The 22,022-nt window shown below is 42.4% G+C and overlaps 2 protein-coding genes across 2 annotated transcripts; one reads left to right on the forward strand and one right to left on the reverse strand.

Moving 5' to 3' along the window:
• Nucleotides 1-425: 425 nt before the first annotated feature.
• On the reverse strand, nucleotides 426-3,817 carry LOC139411091 (2-oxoglutarate and iron-dependent oxygenase domain containing 2). The gene is made up of 7 exons (XM_071156937.1): nucleotides 3,551-3,817; nucleotides 3,387-3,443; nucleotides 3,185-3,295; nucleotides 2,967-3,066; nucleotides 2,718-2,842; nucleotides 2,322-2,579; nucleotides 426-2,027 (listed from the first exon to the last, which is right to left on the reverse strand). Exons 1-7 carry the CDS (start codon nucleotides 3,683-3,685, stop codon nucleotides 1,770-1,772), a joined length of 1,044 nt encoding a protein of 347 aa, XP_071013038.1. The 5' UTR covers nucleotides 3,686-3,817; the 3' UTR covers nucleotides 426-1,769.
• A 4,259-nt stretch (nucleotides 3,818-8,076) lies between these two features.
• LOC139411092 (ATP-binding cassette, sub-family B (MDR/TAP), member 9) lies at nucleotides 8,077-22,000 on the forward strand. Its single transcript, XM_071156938.1, has 12 exons — nucleotides 8,077-8,260; nucleotides 9,426-10,165; nucleotides 11,218-11,332; nucleotides 11,532-11,662; nucleotides 15,662-15,867; nucleotides 16,081-16,278; nucleotides 16,507-16,635; nucleotides 16,785-16,973; nucleotides 18,152-18,325; nucleotides 18,572-18,731; nucleotides 19,114-19,250; nucleotides 19,714-22,000. Exons 2-12 carry the CDS (start codon nucleotides 9,478-9,480, stop codon nucleotides 19,948-19,950), a joined length of 2,364 nt encoding a protein of 787 aa, XP_071013039.1. The 5' UTR covers nucleotides 8,077-8,260; nucleotides 9,426-9,477; the 3' UTR covers nucleotides 19,951-22,000.
• The last annotated feature ends 22 nt before the right edge of the window (nucleotides 22,001-22,022 follow it).

Genomic DNA, 22,022 nt, shown 5'->3' on the forward strand with positions numbered 1-22,022 from the left:
AAATAAAGTACCTTAACAGAAATTATTAAATTCATTTCCATGACTTTTTCCATACTTTTCAGATTTGATCATTTTTCTAAACTTTTCCAGGCCTGGAAAACACAATATTAAGATTCCATTACTTTTTCAGGATTTTCATGATGTACAAACCCTGTCAAGAAACAATTGTATTTGACAAAAACAATAATTTCAAACCTTGATTACATTGGTATATGATCATACATGTCTCTCTGTTTATGAGTGGAAATAGATGGGAATAAATTTACTAAATTGAAATAATTTTAAAAAACGGAAATTTAACAAAATAATTAGTAATAATTTTGTCCGCGGGCAGCCAGTTGACGATCCCTGCCATATTGTGTGTAAATGACTGCGGACACTTACTGAGCAGACACCTAACAATAACCCAAAGACGATGTACAAACTGTATTCTTGTGATATTTTCTTTGTTGCTAAATGTTGATCCTTTTAACATGATATATTTTATCAACAGAGAAATGCCTGGGCATTATTTATTTTTTGTATGTATTATTACAGAATTAGTAAGACCATAACTAGTTATGTATTTATTATTATACTGAAAAAATATTTAAACACAACATGCAACAATTTCTATTTTACTGAGTTACAGTTCATAGAAGGAAATCAGTCAATTCAAATAAATTCATTAGCCCCTAATCTATGGATTTCACATGACTGGGCAGGGGCGCACTCATGGGTGGGTCTGGGAGGGTGTAGGTCCAACCCTTGGAAGCCAAGCCCAGCCAATCAGAATTAGATTTTCCCCACAAAAGGGCTTTATTACACAGAAATACTCCTCAGTTTCATCAGCTGTCCAGGTGGCTGGTCTCAGACAATCCCGCAGGTGAAGAAGCTGGATGTGGAGGTCCCGGGCTGGTGTGGTTGCATGTGGTCTGCAGTTGTGAGGCGGTTGTATGTACGGCCAAATTCTCTAAAACGACGTTGGAGGCGGCCTATGGTAGAGCAATTAGCATTCAATTCTATGGTGGACATTCCTGTAGTTATCATGCCAATTGCACACTCCCTCAAATCTTGAGACATTTTTGGCCCAGCATAAGGTGCACCTGTGCAATGAGCAATGAGCATGCTGTTTAATCACCTTCTTGATATGCCACACCTGTCAGGTGGACGGATTATCTTGGCAAAGAAGAAATGCTCACTAACAGGGATGAAAACAAATGTTGTGCACAAAACTTGAGTAATAAGCTTTTTGTGCATATGGAACATTTCTGGGATCTTTTCAGCTCATGAAACATGGGGCAAACACTTTACATGTCATGTTTATATTTTTGTTCCGTATATTTACATGATTTATAAATTGTACAGATTAAAAATCTTGTCAACTTTCTGTGAACAAGAAACAGGAGCAAGGCCACTAAAAGTAAGCCATAAAGGGGAAGGCAAAAGCTCAGGTTCTCCCCCACTGTCTATAAACACTGGCATTTGAATATGAAATACCCCTACCTGTACAAAATACCATTCAATTCACTAGCTATACATTTTTTGTATGGACATGATGTTTTAGGAAATATAGGAATAAATGTGACACTGCATAATGAAGTTTGTAGTGAGGTGTTTTGAAGAAGTAGTGATGAGCCTCCCTATGTTCATAATGTCTCACGTTTCCTCTCCACAACTCTTCTTTGGCACATGCAATAATCTCTACGATAAGTAAACATCCAGACAATAGTTACACTAACATACACAAATACAGATGGACCAGCAACATTAAGTTAATGCAGGACACATTATACATTCTGTAGAAGAGACATCCCTATGTCACTCGTGAAGCCGTCTGCGAAACCCTCTCCTTCGACCAGGGTGGGCATCTTGTTGCACATGGGGCACAGTTTGTTCCTCTCCTGTGAGGCTCTCATCCAGACAATGAGGTTCCAGCGCTGCCCAGAGGAGATGGGCAGGGCACCGTGCATGTGTTGTCCTCTGTGGAGGATACCCTCCGTCACTTTGTGCTCTACCTCTGTACATGCTGTCTCACTCAGAGGCACCTGCAGGGGCAGCAAAAACACCATCAGCCACTGAACCATACTAGACTAACAATGAGAATGTTTACTAAAGTGCTGTGGTGACTTTTGTTCATGCAACTAATAAATCTGTGCGATTTCACAACCTAAAATATAACAGTGTGTAACCTGGTATGGTTTTTAAACCACAGTGTGTGTGGAATTAATGAGAGATAGTATGAGTATGAATCTAAACCAAGAGCACAGCTCCATTTATTATTTCATTCTATATAACACTATTGTGTTATCACACTTCCCCATCTGGCTCTAACGAGGCACCTGTCTCATGTCACCAAAGTAGAGATTCCCCTCCGTGAACTCTTTCCCCAGAGACACGTTGAGAGTGACCTCTGCATTGTCATAGTGGTAGCTGAGGTCCAAGTCTTCATGCATGTCATATTTCACCATGAAGGCCTTGTGGCTGTCCAGGTAACATCCCCCACAGTCATGGTAGAGCAGAGATGTGAGAGGCTGCAGATACTGCTCACGGAGAGGGATGATGAAGCCTTCGTCAAACCCTAACTCGTTCAGGAGGATCTGTGTGGACAAAAGAACATCACCAACAAAAGGAACATGAGTTACCACAGGTAACACTTTATACATTGAGCATTTTGCCTGAAATGTCCAAATCTAATATTCTACAGATTTCTCTCATATATATAACAGGACGTGTACCCCATAGTTATTCATGGTATTCGGTCTGCCCTTGGGCGATCTAGATTGTTCAAAGTGTTCCATCTCTTCTATCAGCTCATCACAGAAGATTTTCTTGAACACAGGAAAGCGGAAGACCCTTGCCGCTTTAAAAAAATAAAAAATAAGGAGTTAGGCCCTAATCTGGACAATGGAATAAAAATGTCTATGAAGTTGAACAGTCATGACAGGCACCACCAATGTCAAATATGAACTCTAAGGAAAACTCACCTGCTTCTGTCTGCATTAAACTCAACAGTCCCTCTTTACTGGCCTCATCACTTCGACAATAATCCACCATCTGTTTAAACTCTGGTGATATATAGGACTCCTAAAGAGATAGACAATCTAAGTAAATTACACTGTACAGTAATACCCCAGATCAAAGGGTTAATTAACAGTATCTGTGTATGGATTTGAAGACTGCAGTACTATTGTATGATTCCTACATGGAGAAGGTAGACATGGTCATGGAGTGGTTTATAAATCTCCTTAATGGCTGCAGCTCTCTCAGCTGACTTCACACCAAGGCTCCTGCGCCTTTCAACTTCTTTCTCAATCTAGATAAGAAACATTCAACCCATACATTAAAATATAATGACAATTCAGTCCGATTTTAACAAAATACTTAAACTACATGGGTCTACTTGCCTTTTTCAGGATGTCCTTGAATTCTGTGTCAGTGGAGCAGCCAAGATTTCTTAACACCTGGAATATAAACAGAAGTAAGGTTGCTAACTTTACACTCATCTAACAAGATGCTGTAACGTGACAACCGTCTGTAGATCTACTGCCTAGCTAGGCCAGATACCCACCGCTTGATAATCAGATCTAAACTGGTGCTCGGATAGAAATCTGACATGAAGTTTGAACTCCTCGAGGAAAATATTGTCAGTGCTAAAACAACTACAAGTGTAAAATGTTGCCTTGGAATCCTTGTCGTGTTGCATGACTTGTCATATAAATATAATACAAATCAACGTATTATAGGACAATTCATAATAATATTGGCTAATATAGCAGGGGGGATATCGCCCGCGGAACTGTAGTTGTTTGTTGTGATCCAACTATGTTATGTGTCCGATGTGAAATGATACTCTCAGCATTTAGTTTCCATGATTTGTAACCAACAAAATAGCTCAAACAGAGACACATTTCTGTATATAAAATATAGAAATATCAAACGGTACTCTATTATTTAAATATGTGGCCATTTTTCTATCTGTTGATGTAAAATGGATTCAAGAGGAAAGGTAAACTTCGAGTTGCGTTTCCGGGTCCGTCAACATAAATCGTCCGTTCGCAGAATACTAAGGAAACATACGAATCTCTCATCCGTTGACTCATTATTTAGTTGTTATTTTGTCATGTTAATATTTGTTTGCTCGTACATCGGTTACTCCTTGTAATATATAATTTGGCTCGCATATTTACAGTGGTTTTAGGTCCCTTTTTAGCTGCTGAGATGTTGAGTGTGGATTCGTTGCAAGTGGTGGCTGAAGAGGAGGTGGTGGAGTCGAGCTCAAACCGACTGGGTGACATCTACACGTTTGTGGCCGAGGGCTGCTACCCCCAGACTATGAATCCTATACGAAAGAAGAATCTCAAAAGATATGCTCAGAAATTCATAATTGATGGTAAGAGAGTGAATAGATAACAAATAACAACAAGAAAATTCTTAATGTGTAGAGGGCGGTTGAAATGTGTGTTGTTGACTAGAATAGCATCTCTTTCTAATTGCATGTTGTCTGTGTGGTTTTGTTGTTCTAGAGGGTCGACTGTATTATGTGGGGCCCAAGAAGGAAGAGAAGCGAGAGGTGGTGATTGAAGCGGAACGTAAGAGGCATGTATTCCTAGAGTGCCACTTCAATGACATCGGTCATCACTTGGGACAAAAGAAGACTGTTCACAAGATCCAAAGCAAGTATTACTGGCTGGGTATTGTGAAGGACGTCGTGGACTGGGTATGTGCGTCTCTTTGGACTTCAGTGTAATGCAATAATACAACTTGGAGGCATATCATTCATTTATTCTTCTTACAAATTGTGTTTGTGCATTTGTCTGCCTTAGATAAAGGTATGTGAAACCTGTCAGCGCTCGGAGAGGAACAAAAACATGACAAGAACTGTTCGGCCAATCAAAGTGGAAGCTCCCTGGGAAATTCTAGGGATTGATATATTTGGTAAATAAACTCTCAGAAAACTTCTCAGAAAATTAAACTACTCATTCAGTGTAACTGGTGTAAAATGACTAGCTAATTAGCTGTGCACAGTAGTAGTAGCAGCGTTTCAATTGGTGTCGTCACCTCAGCTGAGAAGTTGAGGTAGTTGTTTCCCTGTTTCCCGCGGCTTTTGTGGAGCGATTGGTGATCATGCTTCGTGGGAGGCAGTTGTCGATGTGGTGAGAGGGTACTTGGTTCAAGCCAAGGGTGTGGCGAGGAGAGGGACAGAAGAAACACTATTACACTAGTCTCAGAACAATAGATAAAGAGTTCAAATGTTTGTCTGACTTTGTTGAATTTGCTCTTCTTTAGAAGAAAAGGAAAAGCCACACACTAATCGCGCTGATGGCAAATAAAATATGGCAATATTTTGACAGCTAGCTGTCTTCATCAGGATTTCATGTCAAGCACTGCAGGTCACCAGTGTATATATAGGTTTCCATTGGACACACGCAGGTGTTTGCAATCATGGCTGGCTATGGCATGACATCATTGGTCAATTTACACAACAATAATATCGAGAAAAGCATGAATGGATACACAATGATCATAGCCTAGAGTACACAATTTAATTTACAATCAATGGAAAAAAATCACAAATAGCCTACATCATAAAAAGCCTTTACAATTTTATTTCAAATAGATAGAAAAATCACAGGAGTTTCTGATCAAACTCAATGTTCAGACCAAAGGAAGCAAGGGTCTTTAAATTAAAGAATCGGTTCTTCTTTTCACCAGGACCCTTCCCAGAAACCCAGCAAGGTAATTCAAGCGTGGTAATCATCACAGATTACTTCAGCAAGTGGGTGGAGGCATTCCCCATTCAAAAGAGAGATTGCCTCTCTGTTGCCAGATGTATTTCTACATCCATTTACAGGTAGCCTAATTAAACACACACACATTTCAATACTAATTTGAATATTATCTGCAAGGTACAACAATCATCAACAACATGAGTTGTCATGAGATGGCGCTCAATCACCATATTTTTCCCCCCCTACCAGGTTTGGGGCAGCAAAAACAATTATCTCCACACAAAGCGTTGACTTTTGTGATGAGGTGAGAAATTATTAGCCTGTGTCTATTTACAATCTTAACGAAGTGGATAGGCCGATATCAACATTTCTCCCGTAATGTTACTTCCAGGTGACCAAGCACCTGTGTGACAGGTGGAACATAGTGCAGAGTGTATCTGCTGTGGAGCTGAACCCGCTACACGACCGCAGCAGTGGCCTGCTGAAGGAGGCCATCACTCAGGTGGTGGCAGAGAAGCGGGCAGAGTGGGACGATTTCCTGGACCCTGTTTTATATCTGTTTAGGATGACCATCGACCCCACAACCAAGTTCACACCCTATTCACTCATGTTCAGCAGGGAAGCCATTTTGCCCAGTGAGGTGATATGTTTTTTTTGTGTTTGGTTTTGTTTGGTTTAAAAATGCATCAAATTGTGTTATTACTATGTAATTGTTCATGTTTAGTTACTAATTTACGATTTATTTTGTCAAGACAAAAGCTGCTCCTTTCAGTTACGACCAAGAGACGGATTTGAATCACTCAAAGAAAGAGGCCTCTGCTTGTATGACAGTGATGCAGGAACAGCAGATCTCTGTCAAGCAGCTGGTGAGTTTGAATTGGAAATGCAATATCTTCACTTTTGGGAGATGCTGTGCTACACCACTAAAGAGAGCCTGATACGCTTGTTTCATGGGTGCCACTTAATTTCTACTTCACTGCTGACTCACTTGACTTCAACCCTCTTGCTCTTTGGGAAGCATAATTCATCAGGACATACTGTGGGTCAATGTGTGACATTCCCATGTGAGCTTTCTCTGGATTCCATTGGAAATGGTAAATAATTGTTTGTGCTTACAGGTGATCGCCAACATGAATGCGGCCTACAAACAGGAGAAGAAGAATGCCAAGAGAAGATCTCGGAACATGCCCTCCATCACTTTCAAAGTCACCGACCCTATGTTTTGCTCGGGAGAGTCACCCTCCCAGAAAAAACTGAAACCGAGCATTTACTTGTCTTTCCCTGTAGAAACAGTCCTCGCCACTAAGCAAAGCTGCTCAGATGACAAAAAGAGTGACTTGGAATACCCCCTGGTTTCTGATGTTCATTGAGGCCTGCTATCCTGGGGTTATGGTATACAGGGTACAGAATTGAGACTCATACAGTGACTGTATTGATGGCTCAATTATTTGTCTCGCTTCAGTGCTGCGATGGAGACATTCTGTCCACATTGCTAAGCAGCTTCACCTCTGAGAGAAGATTGGCAAACATAAAGGCAACCAACATCAAGAATCCTGACCAAAAATATTGATGAATTATTGGGTTGGTCACGTGTCCAAATACATAGGATCTCTCTAGCAGTGCCTGGTGGATTTGTGGTCTTGTCATTGCTATTGTGATGCCTGTAGGTGCTAAAGGCCAATTTGTTTTCAGCAAGAGGTGAACGAAATTAATACTTTTACACTAGATAATGTAGAATACACCTAGATTTCCACCTCTGTTCAAAATCGGATATGAAGTCGCATTAATGTCATGGAGCAGTGCACTTGGAGCCAGCATCAGTTTTTTGGGGGCCCACACTTGGGATACTTCATATCCACAATCACAATTCATGAATACAGCTCTACATGCTTTAGGGAAGAAATGTTATTCATTGGTTTGGGTCCATGCCAAATGATGGCTTAAAAGTTTATTGCTGTGCATGGATTCAAAATCCCCCATAGGCCCCACATTCTACTGAATAATCTTTGAATAGGAACATCACCACACAACAAAGTCTTAACAGACTCGGTACCCCTAAAGTGATAAATATGACTTTCACATGGAAGTTATGAGTCACTTAATGCACATTGTAATAAGTAAATACATCAGTTCTCCTATGTTTGTCCAAATTATCTCTCTTACACACAAAACACACACACAATCTCTGATACTCTTTGAATAAACCTCATAATAATACACTGCATGGCTCTGGCTATTTAGTCCGGTTGACGAGACTCACGTGATGTAGCGCAGGGAGCACTGTGTCAGAAAGACTCTGAAATACCGGCTCTCTGGATTGCCCCGCCAGTTCCGTCCTGGGATGATCTTGAAGGAGGAGCCTCGCACACCATTTATATTACCGGTTTCCATATACATTGCATAAAGGATCACCAGTGCAGCTTAAGTGCAAATCGATATGAACTCAGAATGCGACAGAGTGGCGAGACGGCCATGTCGCCTAAAATATAATAAATTACTGTATCAAGGAAAGTGATCGAATATCCGAGAGGAGATAAGAGCGCCGCACGGTAGGTCAATGTGATACAGTAACCTTGTCGAAACCTGATGTCACGGGTGCATTTGTGATCATGGATCACGGTAGGCATTTATACTGAACAAAATATAAACGCAACATGCAACAATTTCAAAGATTTTACTGAGTTACAGTTCATATGAGGACATCCGTCAATTTTAATAAATTCATTAGGCCCTTACCTGGGGATTGCACATAACTGGCAATACAGATATGCACAGATACCTTTAAAATGGGCCTCACTATGGGCCTAAGGATTTAGTCACGGTATTTCTGTGCATTCAAATTGTCATCGATATTGTGTCTCTAGTTTATGCCTGCCCATACCATAAACCCACTGCCACCATGAGGCACTCTGTTCACAATGTTGACATCAGCAAACCATAAGCCACATGATGCCATACATGTGGTCTGTGGGTGTGAGGCAGGTTGGACATACTGCACAATTCACATAGGAGGTGGCTTATGATAGAGAAATTAACATGAAATTCTCTGGCAACATCTCTGGTGGATATTCCTGCATTCAGCATGCCAATTGCATGCTCCCACAAACTTTGAGACATCTGTGGCATGTGACAAAACTGCACATTTTAGAGTGGCCTTTTATTGTCCCCAGCACAAGGTGCACCTGTGTAATGATTATGCTCTTTATTTAGCGAGGCAGGTCAGTTAAGAACTAAATCTTATTTTCAATGACAGCCAGTGGGTTAATTGCCTTGTTCAGGGGCAGAACAACAGATTTTTACCTTGTCAGCTCGGCGATTCAATCTTGCAACCTTTCGGTTACTAGTCCAACCACTAGGCTACCTGTTGCCCCTATCAGATGGATGGATTATCTTGGCAAATGAGAAATGCTCACTAACAGGGATGTAAACAAATTTGTGCGCCAAATTTGAGAGAAATAAGCTTCTTGTGCGTATGGAACATTTATGGGATTTTTATTTCAGCATATGAAACATGGGACCAGCACTTTATATGTTGCATTAATATTTTTGTTCAGTGTAGTTCGGTGAACTTCCATTTGGGTTGAATTCAAAACACTTGTTCGAAAAAAAACGTCATAAAATTGTAATAGCCTATAAATGTATTGTAATAGCAACAATATTAAAACAAAACAATAGGCTACAGTTTTAGCTTTTTGTATTCTTGTTTCTTCCCAGACTTGTTCCTTCTTCACAGGACACTATCTCTCCACGGATAGACTGAAACGTAATGGGGGTCATAGTAGTGGTGAGCTGTATCTTGTTATTTATCCTGGTGGATGTTATTGTCACCACTGTCCTCTACTTACATGGTTGCCAGACTGCAATATTCACAGAGGATGTGCAGAACTTTGACATTCTCCACTCCGTCCTGGACCTCTGGGGGACTATGCTGGTCAGAGTCTGCCTTCTGCTTGGGGCCTCCATAGGGGTGTTATGGAACAGAGTGGACGGCCCATGCAGGGTCTCTGCCCTGGGGACCCTGACTCTCCTAATTTGCCTGACCGTCAGCACCTACGCCTTAGCTAAGCTCCTGATGCTCTCGGAGCAGGGCGATCTGGCTCACCAACCCTGGTTCCTCTGTCTGTTTTCCTGGACCTGTGTGTCAGTGCTGGGGACCGTGCTCCTCTGGAGACTCCTGGGAAGGGCTCCTAACACTGTGACTGACGGAGAGGGAGATGGTGGAGGAAGTGTCTGTGAGGAGACTGAGAGGCTAGTGGAGGCAGCAGGAGAGAATGGCACTGAGGAGGTGGAGGAGCAGCAGAAGCATGGGGAGAAGAAGAGGAGTAGGGCGAGCAGGAAAGGAACAGAGGACCAGAAGAACTCAGGGGCCACACTGGGGCGTCTGCTGTCCTACTGCAGTGAATACGCTGGGCTGCTCTCTGTAGCCTTCCTCTTCCTCCTCATCTCTGCTGTGTGTAAGTGGCAACTTGTTTAATTACAATGCACAGACGACTAGGGCCCTGCGTTTTTCCTGAACACATGACCTGACCAGGAACAACGCAGGGCTCTAGGTACAGACAATAACTAGGGAACTGAGGATTTCCCTGGTCAGGTCATATCAGTTATTTGGCCTGGCCATGGTCAGGTCAAGTTGATTAATGTAGAGATCATCACCAATGTGACGCTGGCATATTACACAGTGTTGCATGAGATAGTTACACAGAAGATGTGTAATAAAGAAACATAACCAGCCTCTTGGAAGTTCTGTCTGGATCCCATGCATTTGTATTTAAGACTTTATTACTGAACTAATAGCAGCATGGTATTGCATTCAGGGTTGCAAGGTTGCTCTACTACTCATTATAAACTGGGTGATTCGAGCCCTGAATGCTGATTGGCTGATAGACGTTGTATATCAGACCGTATACCACACGTATGACAAAACATTGATTTTTTACTGCCCAAATTATGTTGGTAATCAGTTTAAAATATCAATAAGGCACCTCAGGGGTTTGTGATATATGGCCAATATACCACGGCTAAGGGGCTGTGTCCAGGCACTCCGCATTGCGTTGTGCATAAGAACAGCCCTTAGCTATGGTATATTGGCCATATACCACACCCCATAAGGCCTTATTGCTTAATTATAGGAGTGACAAATTACATTAATGACTCATGTCCCATGAATAAAGCATGATGGGGTTCCTGAGGGGCACATTGGTCTAAGGCACTGCATCTCAGTGCAAGAGGCATCACTACAGTCCCTGGTTTGAATCCAGGCTGATACACAATTTGCCCAGCGTCGTCCGGGTTTGGCCCGGTAGACCGTCATTGTAAATAAGAATTTGTTCTTAATTGACTTACCTAGTTAAATAAAGGTTAAATAAAAAAATACTCTACCCTACTCATTTCATTTCATTATAGACAAATCAAAATATATCTATACATTTAACTGTATTTCTATTTTACACAATTGTGCTTATTATTTTTCATAACATTTAATGGTACTATGTTATCCACTTTATAGGTGAGGCCTTCATCCCCTACTACACTGGGCAGGCTATAGATGGCATTGTTATTCACAAGAGTATGGAGTACTTCACCAAGCCCCTGATCACTCTCACAGTGTTGGCCTTAGTCAGGTAAGCCATGCTGAAGTGAACAGTGATCACAAGGCGTGTGTTTTGTTAACTGGTTGTCCTTGTTGTGTGCCATATCTTCTTTGATGTCTTGCACATGCTGCATATCTATTATGGATTCGACAATATATACATTGATCTTGTGTGTTTGTGGCGTATAATGTATCTCTGACTGCGTTTCATTTCTTGCGTCTCTCCTTAGCTCTATAGCTATTGGAGTACGAGGTGGCCTCTTTAATCTAACCTTTGCCAGACTGAATCTTCGCCTGCGAAATCTTCTCTTCAGATCTCTGATGCGTCAGGAGGTGGGCTTCTTTGACTCTAACCACACAGGTGAGCTCTCAAGATTTCTCTTTATTCCTTCCCTTCATGCTTTTCCCTTCTTCCTCTGATTAAATAGATGATAACAACAGAGAGTACAGCGGTGTAAAAGAGGGGGGAGGGAGAGGGGGGGGACAATGCAAATAGTCTGGATAGCAATTTGATTAGGTGTTCAGGAGTCTTATGGCTTGGGGGAAGAAGCTGTTTCGAAGCCTCTTGGACCTAGACTTGGCGCTCCGGTACCGCTTGCCGTGTGGTAGCAGAGAGAACAGTCTATGACTAGGGTGGCTGAAGTCTTCGACAGTTTTTAGAGCCTTCCTCTTACACCGCCTGGTATAGAGGTCCTGGATGGTAGGAAGCTTGGCCCCAGTGATGTACTGGGCCGTTCGCACTACACTCTGTAGTGCCTTGCGGTTGGAGGCAGAGCATTTTCCATACCAGTCAGTGATCCAGCAGTCAGGATGCTCTCGATAGTGCAGCTGTAGAACCTTTTGAGGATCTGATGACCCATGCCAAATCTTTACAGTCCTGAGGGGGAATAGGTTTTGTCGTGCCCCATCGATGAGAATGAGGGCATGCTCGGTCCTCTTTTTCCTGTAGTCCACAATCATATCCTTTGTCTTGATCACGTTTGTCTTGATCACGTCATTGTCGGTGATCAGGCCTACTACCACTGTTGTGTCTTCTGCAAACTTAATGATGGTGTTGGAGTCATGCCCGGCCGTGCAGTCATGGGTGAATAGGGAGTACAGGAGGGGACTGAGCACGCACCCCTTTGTTGAGGATCAGCATGGTGGATGTATTGTTACCTACCCTCACCACCTGGGGCAGCCCGTCAGGAAGTCCAGGATCCAATTGCAGAGGTGTTTAGTCCCAGGGTCCTTAGCTTATTGATGAGCTTTGAGGGCACTATGGTGTTGAATGCTGAGCTGTAGTCAATGAATAGCATTCTCACTTAGGTGTTCCTTTTGTCCAGGTGGGAAAGGGCAGTGTGGAGTGCAATATAAATTGCATAATCTGTGGATCTGTTGGTATGGTATGCAAATTGGCGTGGGTCTAGGGTTTCTGGGATAATGGTGTTGATGTGAGCCATGACCAGCCTTTCGAAAGCACTTCATGGCTACAGACGTAGCTATGGGCTGGTAGTCATTTAGACAGGTTACCTTAGTGTTCTTGAGCACATGCCCTATGGTGGTCTACTTAAAACATGTTGGTATTACAGAATCGGAGAGAGAGAGGTTGAAAATGTCAGTGAAGACACTTGCCAGTTGGTCAGAGCATACTTGCAGTACATGTCCCGGTAATTCGTCTGGCCCTGCAGCCTTGTGAATGTTGACCTGTTTCAAGGTATTACTCACATTGGCTGCGGAGAGCGTGATCACACAGTCTTCCAGAACAGCTGGTGCTCTCATGCATGTTTCAGTGTTATTTGTCTCAAAGCGAGCATAGAAGTTGTTTAGCTCGTCTGGTAGGCTCGTGTCACTGGGCAGCTCTTGGCTGTGCTTCCCTTCATAGTCTGTAATGGTTTGCAAGCCTTGCCACATTCGACTAGCATCAGAGCCGGTATAGTATGATTCGATTTTAGTCCTGTATTGACGCTTTGCCTGTTTGTTGTTTTGTCGGAGGTCATAGCGAGATTTCTTATAAGCTTCCGGATTAGAGTCCCGCTCCTTGAAAGCGGCAGCTCTAGCCTTTAGCTAAGTGCGAATGTTGCCTGTAATCCATGTTTTCTGGTTGGGATATGTTCGTACAGTCTCTGTGGGGACGACGTCATCGATGCACTTATTGATGAAGCCAATGACTGATATGGTGTACTCATCAATTCCATCGGAGGAATCCCGGAACATATTCCAGTTTGTGCTAGCAAAACAGTCCTGTAGTTTAGCATCTGCTTCATCTGACCACTTTTTTTTGAGCTTGTCACTAATGCTTCCTGCTTTAATTTTTGCTTGTAAGCAGGAATCAGGAGGATAGAACTATGGTCAGATTTGTCAAATGGAGGGCGAGGGAGAGCTTTGAATGCGTCCCTGTGTGTGGAGTAAAGGTGGTCCAGAGTTTTTTTCCCTTGGGTTGCACATTTAACATGCTGATAGAAATTTGGTTAAACGGATTTAAGTTTCCCCACATTAACCTCTCTGGGATATTTGGGACGGTAGCGTCCCACCCCGCCAACAGCCAGTGAAAGTGTAGGGCGCCAAATTCAAAACAACAAAAATCTCATAATTAAAATTCCTCAAGCATACAAGTATTTTACACCATTTTAAAGATACAATTATCGTTAATCCAGCCACAGTGTCTGATTTCAAAAAGGCTTTACAGCGAAAGCACCACAAACCATTATGTTAGGTCACCACCAAGTCACAGAAAAACACAGCCATATTTCCAGCCAAAGAGAGGAGTCACATAAAGCAGAAATATCGATAAAATTAATAACTAACCTTTGATGATCTTCATCAGATGACACTCATAGGACTTCATGTTACACAATACATGTATGTTTTGTTCGATAAAGTGCATATTTATATCCAAAAATCTAATTTAACATGCAGTGATTTTGCAGAGAACCACATCAATTTACAGAAATACTCATAATAAACATTGATAAAAGATACAACTATTATACATGGAACTTTAGATAAACTTCTCCTTAATGCAACCGCTGTGTCAGATTTAAAAAAAACTTTACGGAAAAAGCACACCATGCAATAATCTGAGTACGGCGCTCATTATGGCGGAATACAGCTCATTCAATGCTGTCTTAGTGCCAGCCTTTGACTGTGATGGTATATAAACAGCATCGAAAAAATACAGATGAAAACTCTCTAGGCAGGTAGTGTGGTCTACAGTTTATCATGGCTATTGCTCTACCTCAGGCGAGCAAAACCTTGAGACTTCCTTAGATATCGTGCAGCAGCTGTTATTTACAAAATACATATTTTGCTGCCCCTTGTCTCACCATACGCCGATGGTCTATCCTGCCGGTGCAGCGCATAACCAGCCAGCTGTATGTTGATAGTGTCGTCGTTCAGCCACGTCTCCGTGAAGCATAAGATATTACAGTTTTGAATGTCCAGTTGGTAGTTTAATCTTCCATGTAGGTCATCTATTTTATTGTCCATCGATTGCATGTTTGCTAGCAGAATGGAAGGAAGTGGGGGTTTATTCGATCGACTACGAATTCTCAGAAATTCTCAGAGACGGTAGCGGCAAAATTATGTACAAATTAAGTTTAAAAAAATAAGTTTTAATTAAAAAAAATAAAAAAAATTTAAAAAAAGCATATAAACGAACAACAAAACACAATCGGTTGGGGGCACGAAACACGTCGGTCTTCTTCTCCAGCGCCATCTGTCAGCTGATCAGATGAACATTAAAACGCTTGGAAAAGCCTGCAGGTATATTCTTTCATTAATATTTTGAGCCACAGTCTAGCTGTTATAACAAGTCATAATGCTTTATAACTTGTATAATAAGTCTAAAGTTATATCTTATAAAAAGGCTTATTAACTATTGTCAAGGAAACTCTTTCCAAGAATCAGGCAGAGCTCATTATCCAGTTAATAAGAGTTTATTCAAGCAATTGCAGGGGAGTCCACACAGTCTTTATATACTTAATCGACACAAAGAGCTGCTTACCTCTCCTAGGGGGGGGGGGGGGGGGGGGGGGGGGGGGGCAAGGCTAAATGAGAGATAAGGGGTACTTGGCTCCACTTTATTAAAGCTTTGTACAAGCAAGAACAGGTTCTAACCAGTTCTTACAGTATTCAACTCAAGCCTTTACATAACATTAGACTGTAACAGAACCATTTTGCCCCAACACTATGTTAAAGCCTGTGGGGTTTAAGTGTTATAGTGTAAAAGCTTTTCTCCTAAGCTCGGAGTCTGATCCCCAAATGCCCAAAAGCCCTTCACATTTCTCCCTCTACTCTGCCTTCATATTTCTGCTCCTAACCTGTCATTAAATAATGAAAATAATTCAGAAAGAGTTTGGAAAAAATGTTTGTCCTGCAGGTGACATCACCTCTCGCCTGACCTCTGACACTACTCAAGTCAGTGACCTGATCTCTCAAAACGTCAACATGTTCCTGAGGAGTATGGTTAAGGGCATAGGGTTCTTCATCTTCATGTTCGGGATGTCCTGGAAGCTGACTCTGGTCACCATCATGGGATTCCCCTTCATCGCCGTCATCTCCAATGTGTATGGGGAGTACTATAAGGTATTCACTCTGCTGCTTGTATACACACACGCACAAGCATGCACACCCACACATGCACAAGCTCTCACGCACACACGTACACACATAGACACTTCACCCCAGCCCATGTATTAAATTGTAATACATTTGAACACTTGTTTATTAAAAGCTTCATTCATACAGTCTTTAGTTTGCAATTTTACTTGTTAAACTTTCCACGGTTCTCATCATCAGAGATTGACCAAAGAGGTCCAGACTGCCCTGGCTCAGGCTAACCAGGTGGCCGAGGAAACTGTTTCATCCATGAAGACGGTGCGCAGCTTTGCCAATGAGGAACAGGAGGCTGATTCCTACTACGGCAGGCTGCATGTCATGTTTCAACTGAACAAGAAGCAAGCGTTGGCCTACGCCCTCTACATGTGGTCCAGTTGTGTAGGTATCACCAATATACAGTAGCTACTGCCGGTAAGACCATCAATGTACATAAGGATGAAGAACTTGTTCTTCACTGACTTGACTGGTTAAATACAAGTTAAATAAATAAAATAAAGTGTTAAGGAGCTCCCTCATGTTTTATGTCTTGTGTTTTTGCATCCAATGTGTCTGCTCTCTTTACCTTGGTCGTGGGGCACATTCAAATGTGTTTCTCGCTTGCTCCAGATCTCAGAACTTGTTCTTCAAGTGGCAATCCTCTTCTACGGCGGTCACCTGGTCATTACTGAGCAGATGAGTGGAGGCACCCTGATATCTTTCGTCATATATGAGCTGGAGCTAGGAGAGTGCCTGGAGGTATTTCTGACTCATTCATATACATCTCTAACTGTACACATGACAATCACAACCTATCCCTTTAACCACCTTATATTACCGTAAGTAAGACAGCTACCTAGCTAATTGTATTATCCTTTGTCCCCTGTCTTGAATAACTTGTGTTACAGAGCATAGCATCGGTCTACACAGGTCTCATGCAGGGAGTGGGAGCAGCTGAGAAGGTGTTTGAGTATATCGACAGGGAGCCCAAACACCAACATGATGGGAAAGAGGTCCCCGACACCTGCAAAGGACTGGTCGAGTTTAAAGATGTCACGTTTTCCTACCCAACACGGCCCGAAACAGACATTCTAAAGGTATGTGTCAGCTGACCATTAGGTTTGGGCTCAAAGCTAGACTGATGAGTGGAGCTATAGACAGAAACAATGTTGTCAGGCAATTCTGTATCGTTTCATGCCAGTAGTAAGCTTTTATATCATCCCCATGCAGCAAAGCCAGCCAGTACACTATCAATCATACAAGGAAGCTACTGTATTGATCAATGTCAGAACTGTTAGGTTCTAAATTCCGGTACAAATTCCAGTCGTACTCCGAAAAAAGCTTGTGCTAGATTTATTCGCCACACTGGGTCATACAGCTGCAAAGACAAGATATGAAGTCACAAGCACATAATTTATGACCTCCAACTAGGCCTCAACCCCGCCCCCCTTTCCAAACAGACCCCCCTTCTGTGTGTAGGAACCATTCATCTCTGTGGCTAGGCATGTGGTGCTATCGTACCAGCTCAAATCTGGAACCTTTGCTACACCTCCACGCATCTCACGGTCTTCTTATCAGTCAGGAGAACCCTTAAGTCTAGGGAGTGCATATTCTTGCAGCATGCCACAGTCCGATAGATAATTATCCTCATACACAAAGAGCTATTTCTGTGAATAAGCAATCTATTCATAATATAAGGACGCAAAACATATTGAGAGGATACAATGATATAAAACAGTAAAACTATAAGACAGGGTTATAGGGCAGTAGTTTACAATCTATTATATCTAACATATGGCTCCTATCTCACCCTTATGGAAACTTTTTGTTTCAAAGACGGGAGCAGCTGAGATGGTTACCATCTCTTTTGAACTTTACCTCTACAACTGCACATAGATCATTCCATCTAACCCATAACACGCTAATCACTATTGCTAGGCTACTTTTATGATTATAAACATACTAAAATGTGCTCACGTCAATTAGTCAGTTTCACAACAGTGCTTTTTATCATGTCTAAACTTATATTAATGATATATGTATGCCTATGACATGATGGTTGGGTATATATGAACAGATGGTTTGTCTTCTTCTTGGTGGTCCTCTGTAGCTCAGTTGGTAGAGCATGGCTCTTGCAATGCCAGGATAGTGGGTTTGATTCCCAGGACCATCCATATGTAAAAAATGTATGGACGCACGACTAAGTCACTTTAGATAAAAAAATATCAGCGAAATGGGATTTTACATTTTTCTTAATCTTCTTCTTCGTCTCCAGAGTGTATCCTTCACGTTGCGGCCTGGAGAGGTGACAGCCTTGGTTGGACCATCTGGCAGTGGAAAGAGCTCCTGTGTGGGTCTCTTAGAGAACTTCTACGCCCCACAACAAGGCCAGGTGCTGCTGGACGGCCGGCCGGTGCACACCTACCAGCATGGCTTCCTCCACTCGCGGGTCAGTGCTCCACATTGCTCCTCTGGCATTTTAACTCGTTGTTTACAATGTGTACAACTAAGCCTCTGCGTTAAATCACAATCACTGTCTACCTGAGAAGTTTTCCATGAAATCGAAATATTCTGTCTCGTGCTAGATAGCTTATTCCTTTCAACCACCAGAGGGCATCAATATTCATTTTAAGATGAAGACTGGTAAAGATCCCTGTGCAGAAAGACTGAGCCTCTCTCTGTGTTGTTGTTGCAGGTAGCACTAGTGGGCCAGGAGCCTGTCCTGTTCGCCCGTTCTGTAGAGCAGAACATAACCTATGGACTGACTGACATCCCTATGGAGGCTGTGGTGCAGGCTGCCACCGAGGCAAACGCACACGACTTCATCACCGGTCTAACCAACGGCTATAACACAGGTGACATTAATGCTATTGCCTAAACTAATGGTTACCAACCTTTTTTGGTTACTATACCACTATCTGAATTTTGATATGTCCAGAGTACATCTGAAGTACCCCATCATGTGCATTTTACCAGTAAGCCTATGGTCTCCTGAGTCTTCTCAAGGACCCCCTGTGGATAGGCCAAGCACCCCCAGGGGTCCTAGTAGTGAATCTAAAAAAATAGCAAACTAAAAACTGAAAAATGTTATGTTTACTGCAACATACTGTATGAACATTGGCCATATAATTTTTGAGTAACACAAAATAATAGCCTCTCCTCACTATTTGCATATGTTGTTGCATTTCTATTTTAAGATCTCGAACGCAATGAAATTGTTCCTCGTTCCTCTCTTAGGAGTGGGTGAGAAGGGCACCCAGTTGTCAGGGGGGCAGAAGCAGCGGGTGGCCATCGCACGGGCACTCATCCGCAACCCACATGTTCTCATCCTGGACGAGGCCACCAGTGCACTGGATGCAGAGAGCGAACATGTTGTAAGGAGACAGGCTAAATCAGTGTTCTGTGACTGTGATCTGGGTTTAATCAGATCAAGTCGTGAATTATAGATAAAGATAAAGTATGGATTTAGAGAGGAAGCGTGTATATTCTGTAATATGCAGCTCCTCAAGTTTCATGACAATAACTTAGTTCATTAAATGCAGTCTAATGTTATTATAATAACTCTCAGCTGCTGGTGTCCTCTCTGCTGTCTTTAATCAGACCAAGTCTTCAACTATACTAGATACCATTAACCCTGCATAATCCTTTTTAGTATAACCAAACTCTCTGCATTGTAACTATGCTGGCTTAAAAAGGTCAGTATTATTATTTAATCTTTGACATATTCTCTTTATCGGTTGTCTCTAATTTGATGGCACTTTATCTTGTTTTCTGAATGCTATCTCATATTTGACTTTTAGTGTAGCTTAGGATCTTCTCTCTGTTATCTCTCCCCAGGTCCAGCAGGCTCTGAACAACATCATGCGTCAGCACACAGTGCTGGTGATCGCCCACCGCCTCAGCACAGTGGAGAGGGCAGACAACATCATAGTCATCAACCGCGGCTGTGTGGTAGAGCAGGGACCACACAGCCAACTGATGGCCAAGGGGGGGCTTTACTGCAAGCTGGTACAGAGGCAGGTCCTGGGCATCGAGACGGGGGCCGTTCTTAACCCTCCAGAGGTGGACATCTGAGGGTGGTAGTCAGCGGAGGCAGAGTGGACATGATAGCAGCAGTGCCAGCGAGTCAAAATGTGAACACCACGCTACTGAGAGAGGTTCCTAGGGCTTTATTGGTAGCTAACACTGACTGACTGGCACTGCTGAGCAGTGCCTCGAAACCAAGGCATTACATTACCCTTGATGTTTTATTTGCACATGAGGTTGAATAGATTCAACTCAAGTCTATTTTACAGTGTTCAAAACCTTGAATATTTGTTATTGAATAATCAATAAGAGTAGTCATTTGACCAGTTCTTCTGGACATGAATGAGCATCACGCTAATTCGTTAATCCTAGTGGTGATATTACACTAAGCAAAAATATAAACACAACATGTAAAGTGTAAAGTGTTGGCCCCATGTTTCATGAGCTGAAAGACATTTTCCTATACGTACAGTAAGCTAATTTATTAAAAAATGTGTTTACATCCCTGTTAGGGAGCATTTTTCCTTTGCTAAAATAATCCATGCACCTGATTAAACAGCATGATCATTACACAGGTGCACCTTGTGCTGGGGACAATAAAAGGCCATAAATGTGCAGTTTTGTCACACAACACAATGCCACATATGTCTCAGGTTTTGAGGGAGTGTGCAGGAATGTCCACCAGAGAAGTTGTCAGAGAGTTGAATATTAATTTCTCAACGATAAGCCGCCTCCAATGTTGTTTTAGAGAATTTGGCAGTACAGCCAACCGGCCTAAACCGCACACCACATGTAACCACCCCAGCCCAGGACATCCACATCTGGTTTCTTCATCGGCAGGATCGTCTGAGACCAGCCATCCGGACAGCTGATGAAACTGTGGGTTTGCACAACCAAAGAAATTCTGCACAAACTGTCTGTGTGCTTGCCCAAGTCTTCACCAGGGTCTTGACCTGATGGTAGTTCGGCATCGTAATGGTCTTCATTGGGCAAATGCTCACCTTCGATGGCCACTGGCACGCTGGAGAAGTGTACTCTTCACAGATGAATCCAGGTTTCAACTGTACCAGCCAGATGGCAGACAGCGTGTATGGTGTTGTGTTGGCGAGCGGTTTGCTGTTGTCAACATTGTGGTGCCTCATGGTGGTGGTGGGGTTATGATATGGTCAAGCATAAGCTATGGACAACGAACACAATTGCATTTTATCGATGGCAATTTGGATGCACAGAGATACCGTGACGAGATCCTGAGACCCATTGTTGTGCTATTCATTCGCGTCATCACCTCATGTTTCAGCATGATAATGCACGGCCTCATGTCACAAGGATCTGTATACATTTCCTGAAAATGTCCCATTTCTTCCATGGCCTGCATACTCACCAGACATGTCACCCATTGAGCTTGTTTGGGATGCTCTGGATTGACTTGTACGGCAGCATCCTTCAGTTCCCGCCAATATCCAGCAACTTCACACAACCATTAACATTCACCAGGCCACAATCAACAGCCTGATTAACTCTATGTGAAGGAGATATGTCGTGCTACATGAGGCAAATGGTGGTCACACCAGAAAAGTATCTGTGAACAACAGATGCAGATCTGTCCCAGTCATGTGAAATCTGTAGATTAGGGCCTAATGAATTAATTGCAGTCCATAGATTAGGGCCTTATGCATATATTTCAATTGAATGATTTCCTTATATGAAATGTAACTCTTTGAAATTGTTGCATGTTGCTTTTATATTTTTGTTCAGTGTATGAATATCGTTAATATCATTGATTGTATGACGTACAAAACAATAATAGGAATTGTGATACTTTATTTCTAATTGCAATATTAGGTGGAAATGGTAAAGTTATCTCTGTGTGCATCTAGGCCTTTCTGTATCTGGTTAATTTGTAAACGTATACTGTATACAGGACGGAGAGGTGCCTTCACTGGATGAGAATGTGCAGACTGTATTTATTCTATGCAATGGGAAGTGCAATGTCTTGAAACTATATGACACTATCATTGCTGAATAGATTAGATTTCATGTGGATGCTGTCCAATACTTGATTTTGCACAAGTAAAAGTGAATGTACTGAATTAACAAAGACATGACTGCAACCAGGCTAC

The sequence above is a fragment of the Oncorhynchus clarkii genome, chromosome 6 (assembly GCF_045791955.1).
Source record: "Oncorhynchus clarkii lewisi isolate Uvic-CL-2024 chromosome 6, UVic_Ocla_1.0, whole genome shotgun sequence".
NCBI classification, from domain to species: Eukaryota; Metazoa; Chordata; class Actinopteri; order Salmoniformes; family Salmonidae; genus Oncorhynchus; species Oncorhynchus clarkii.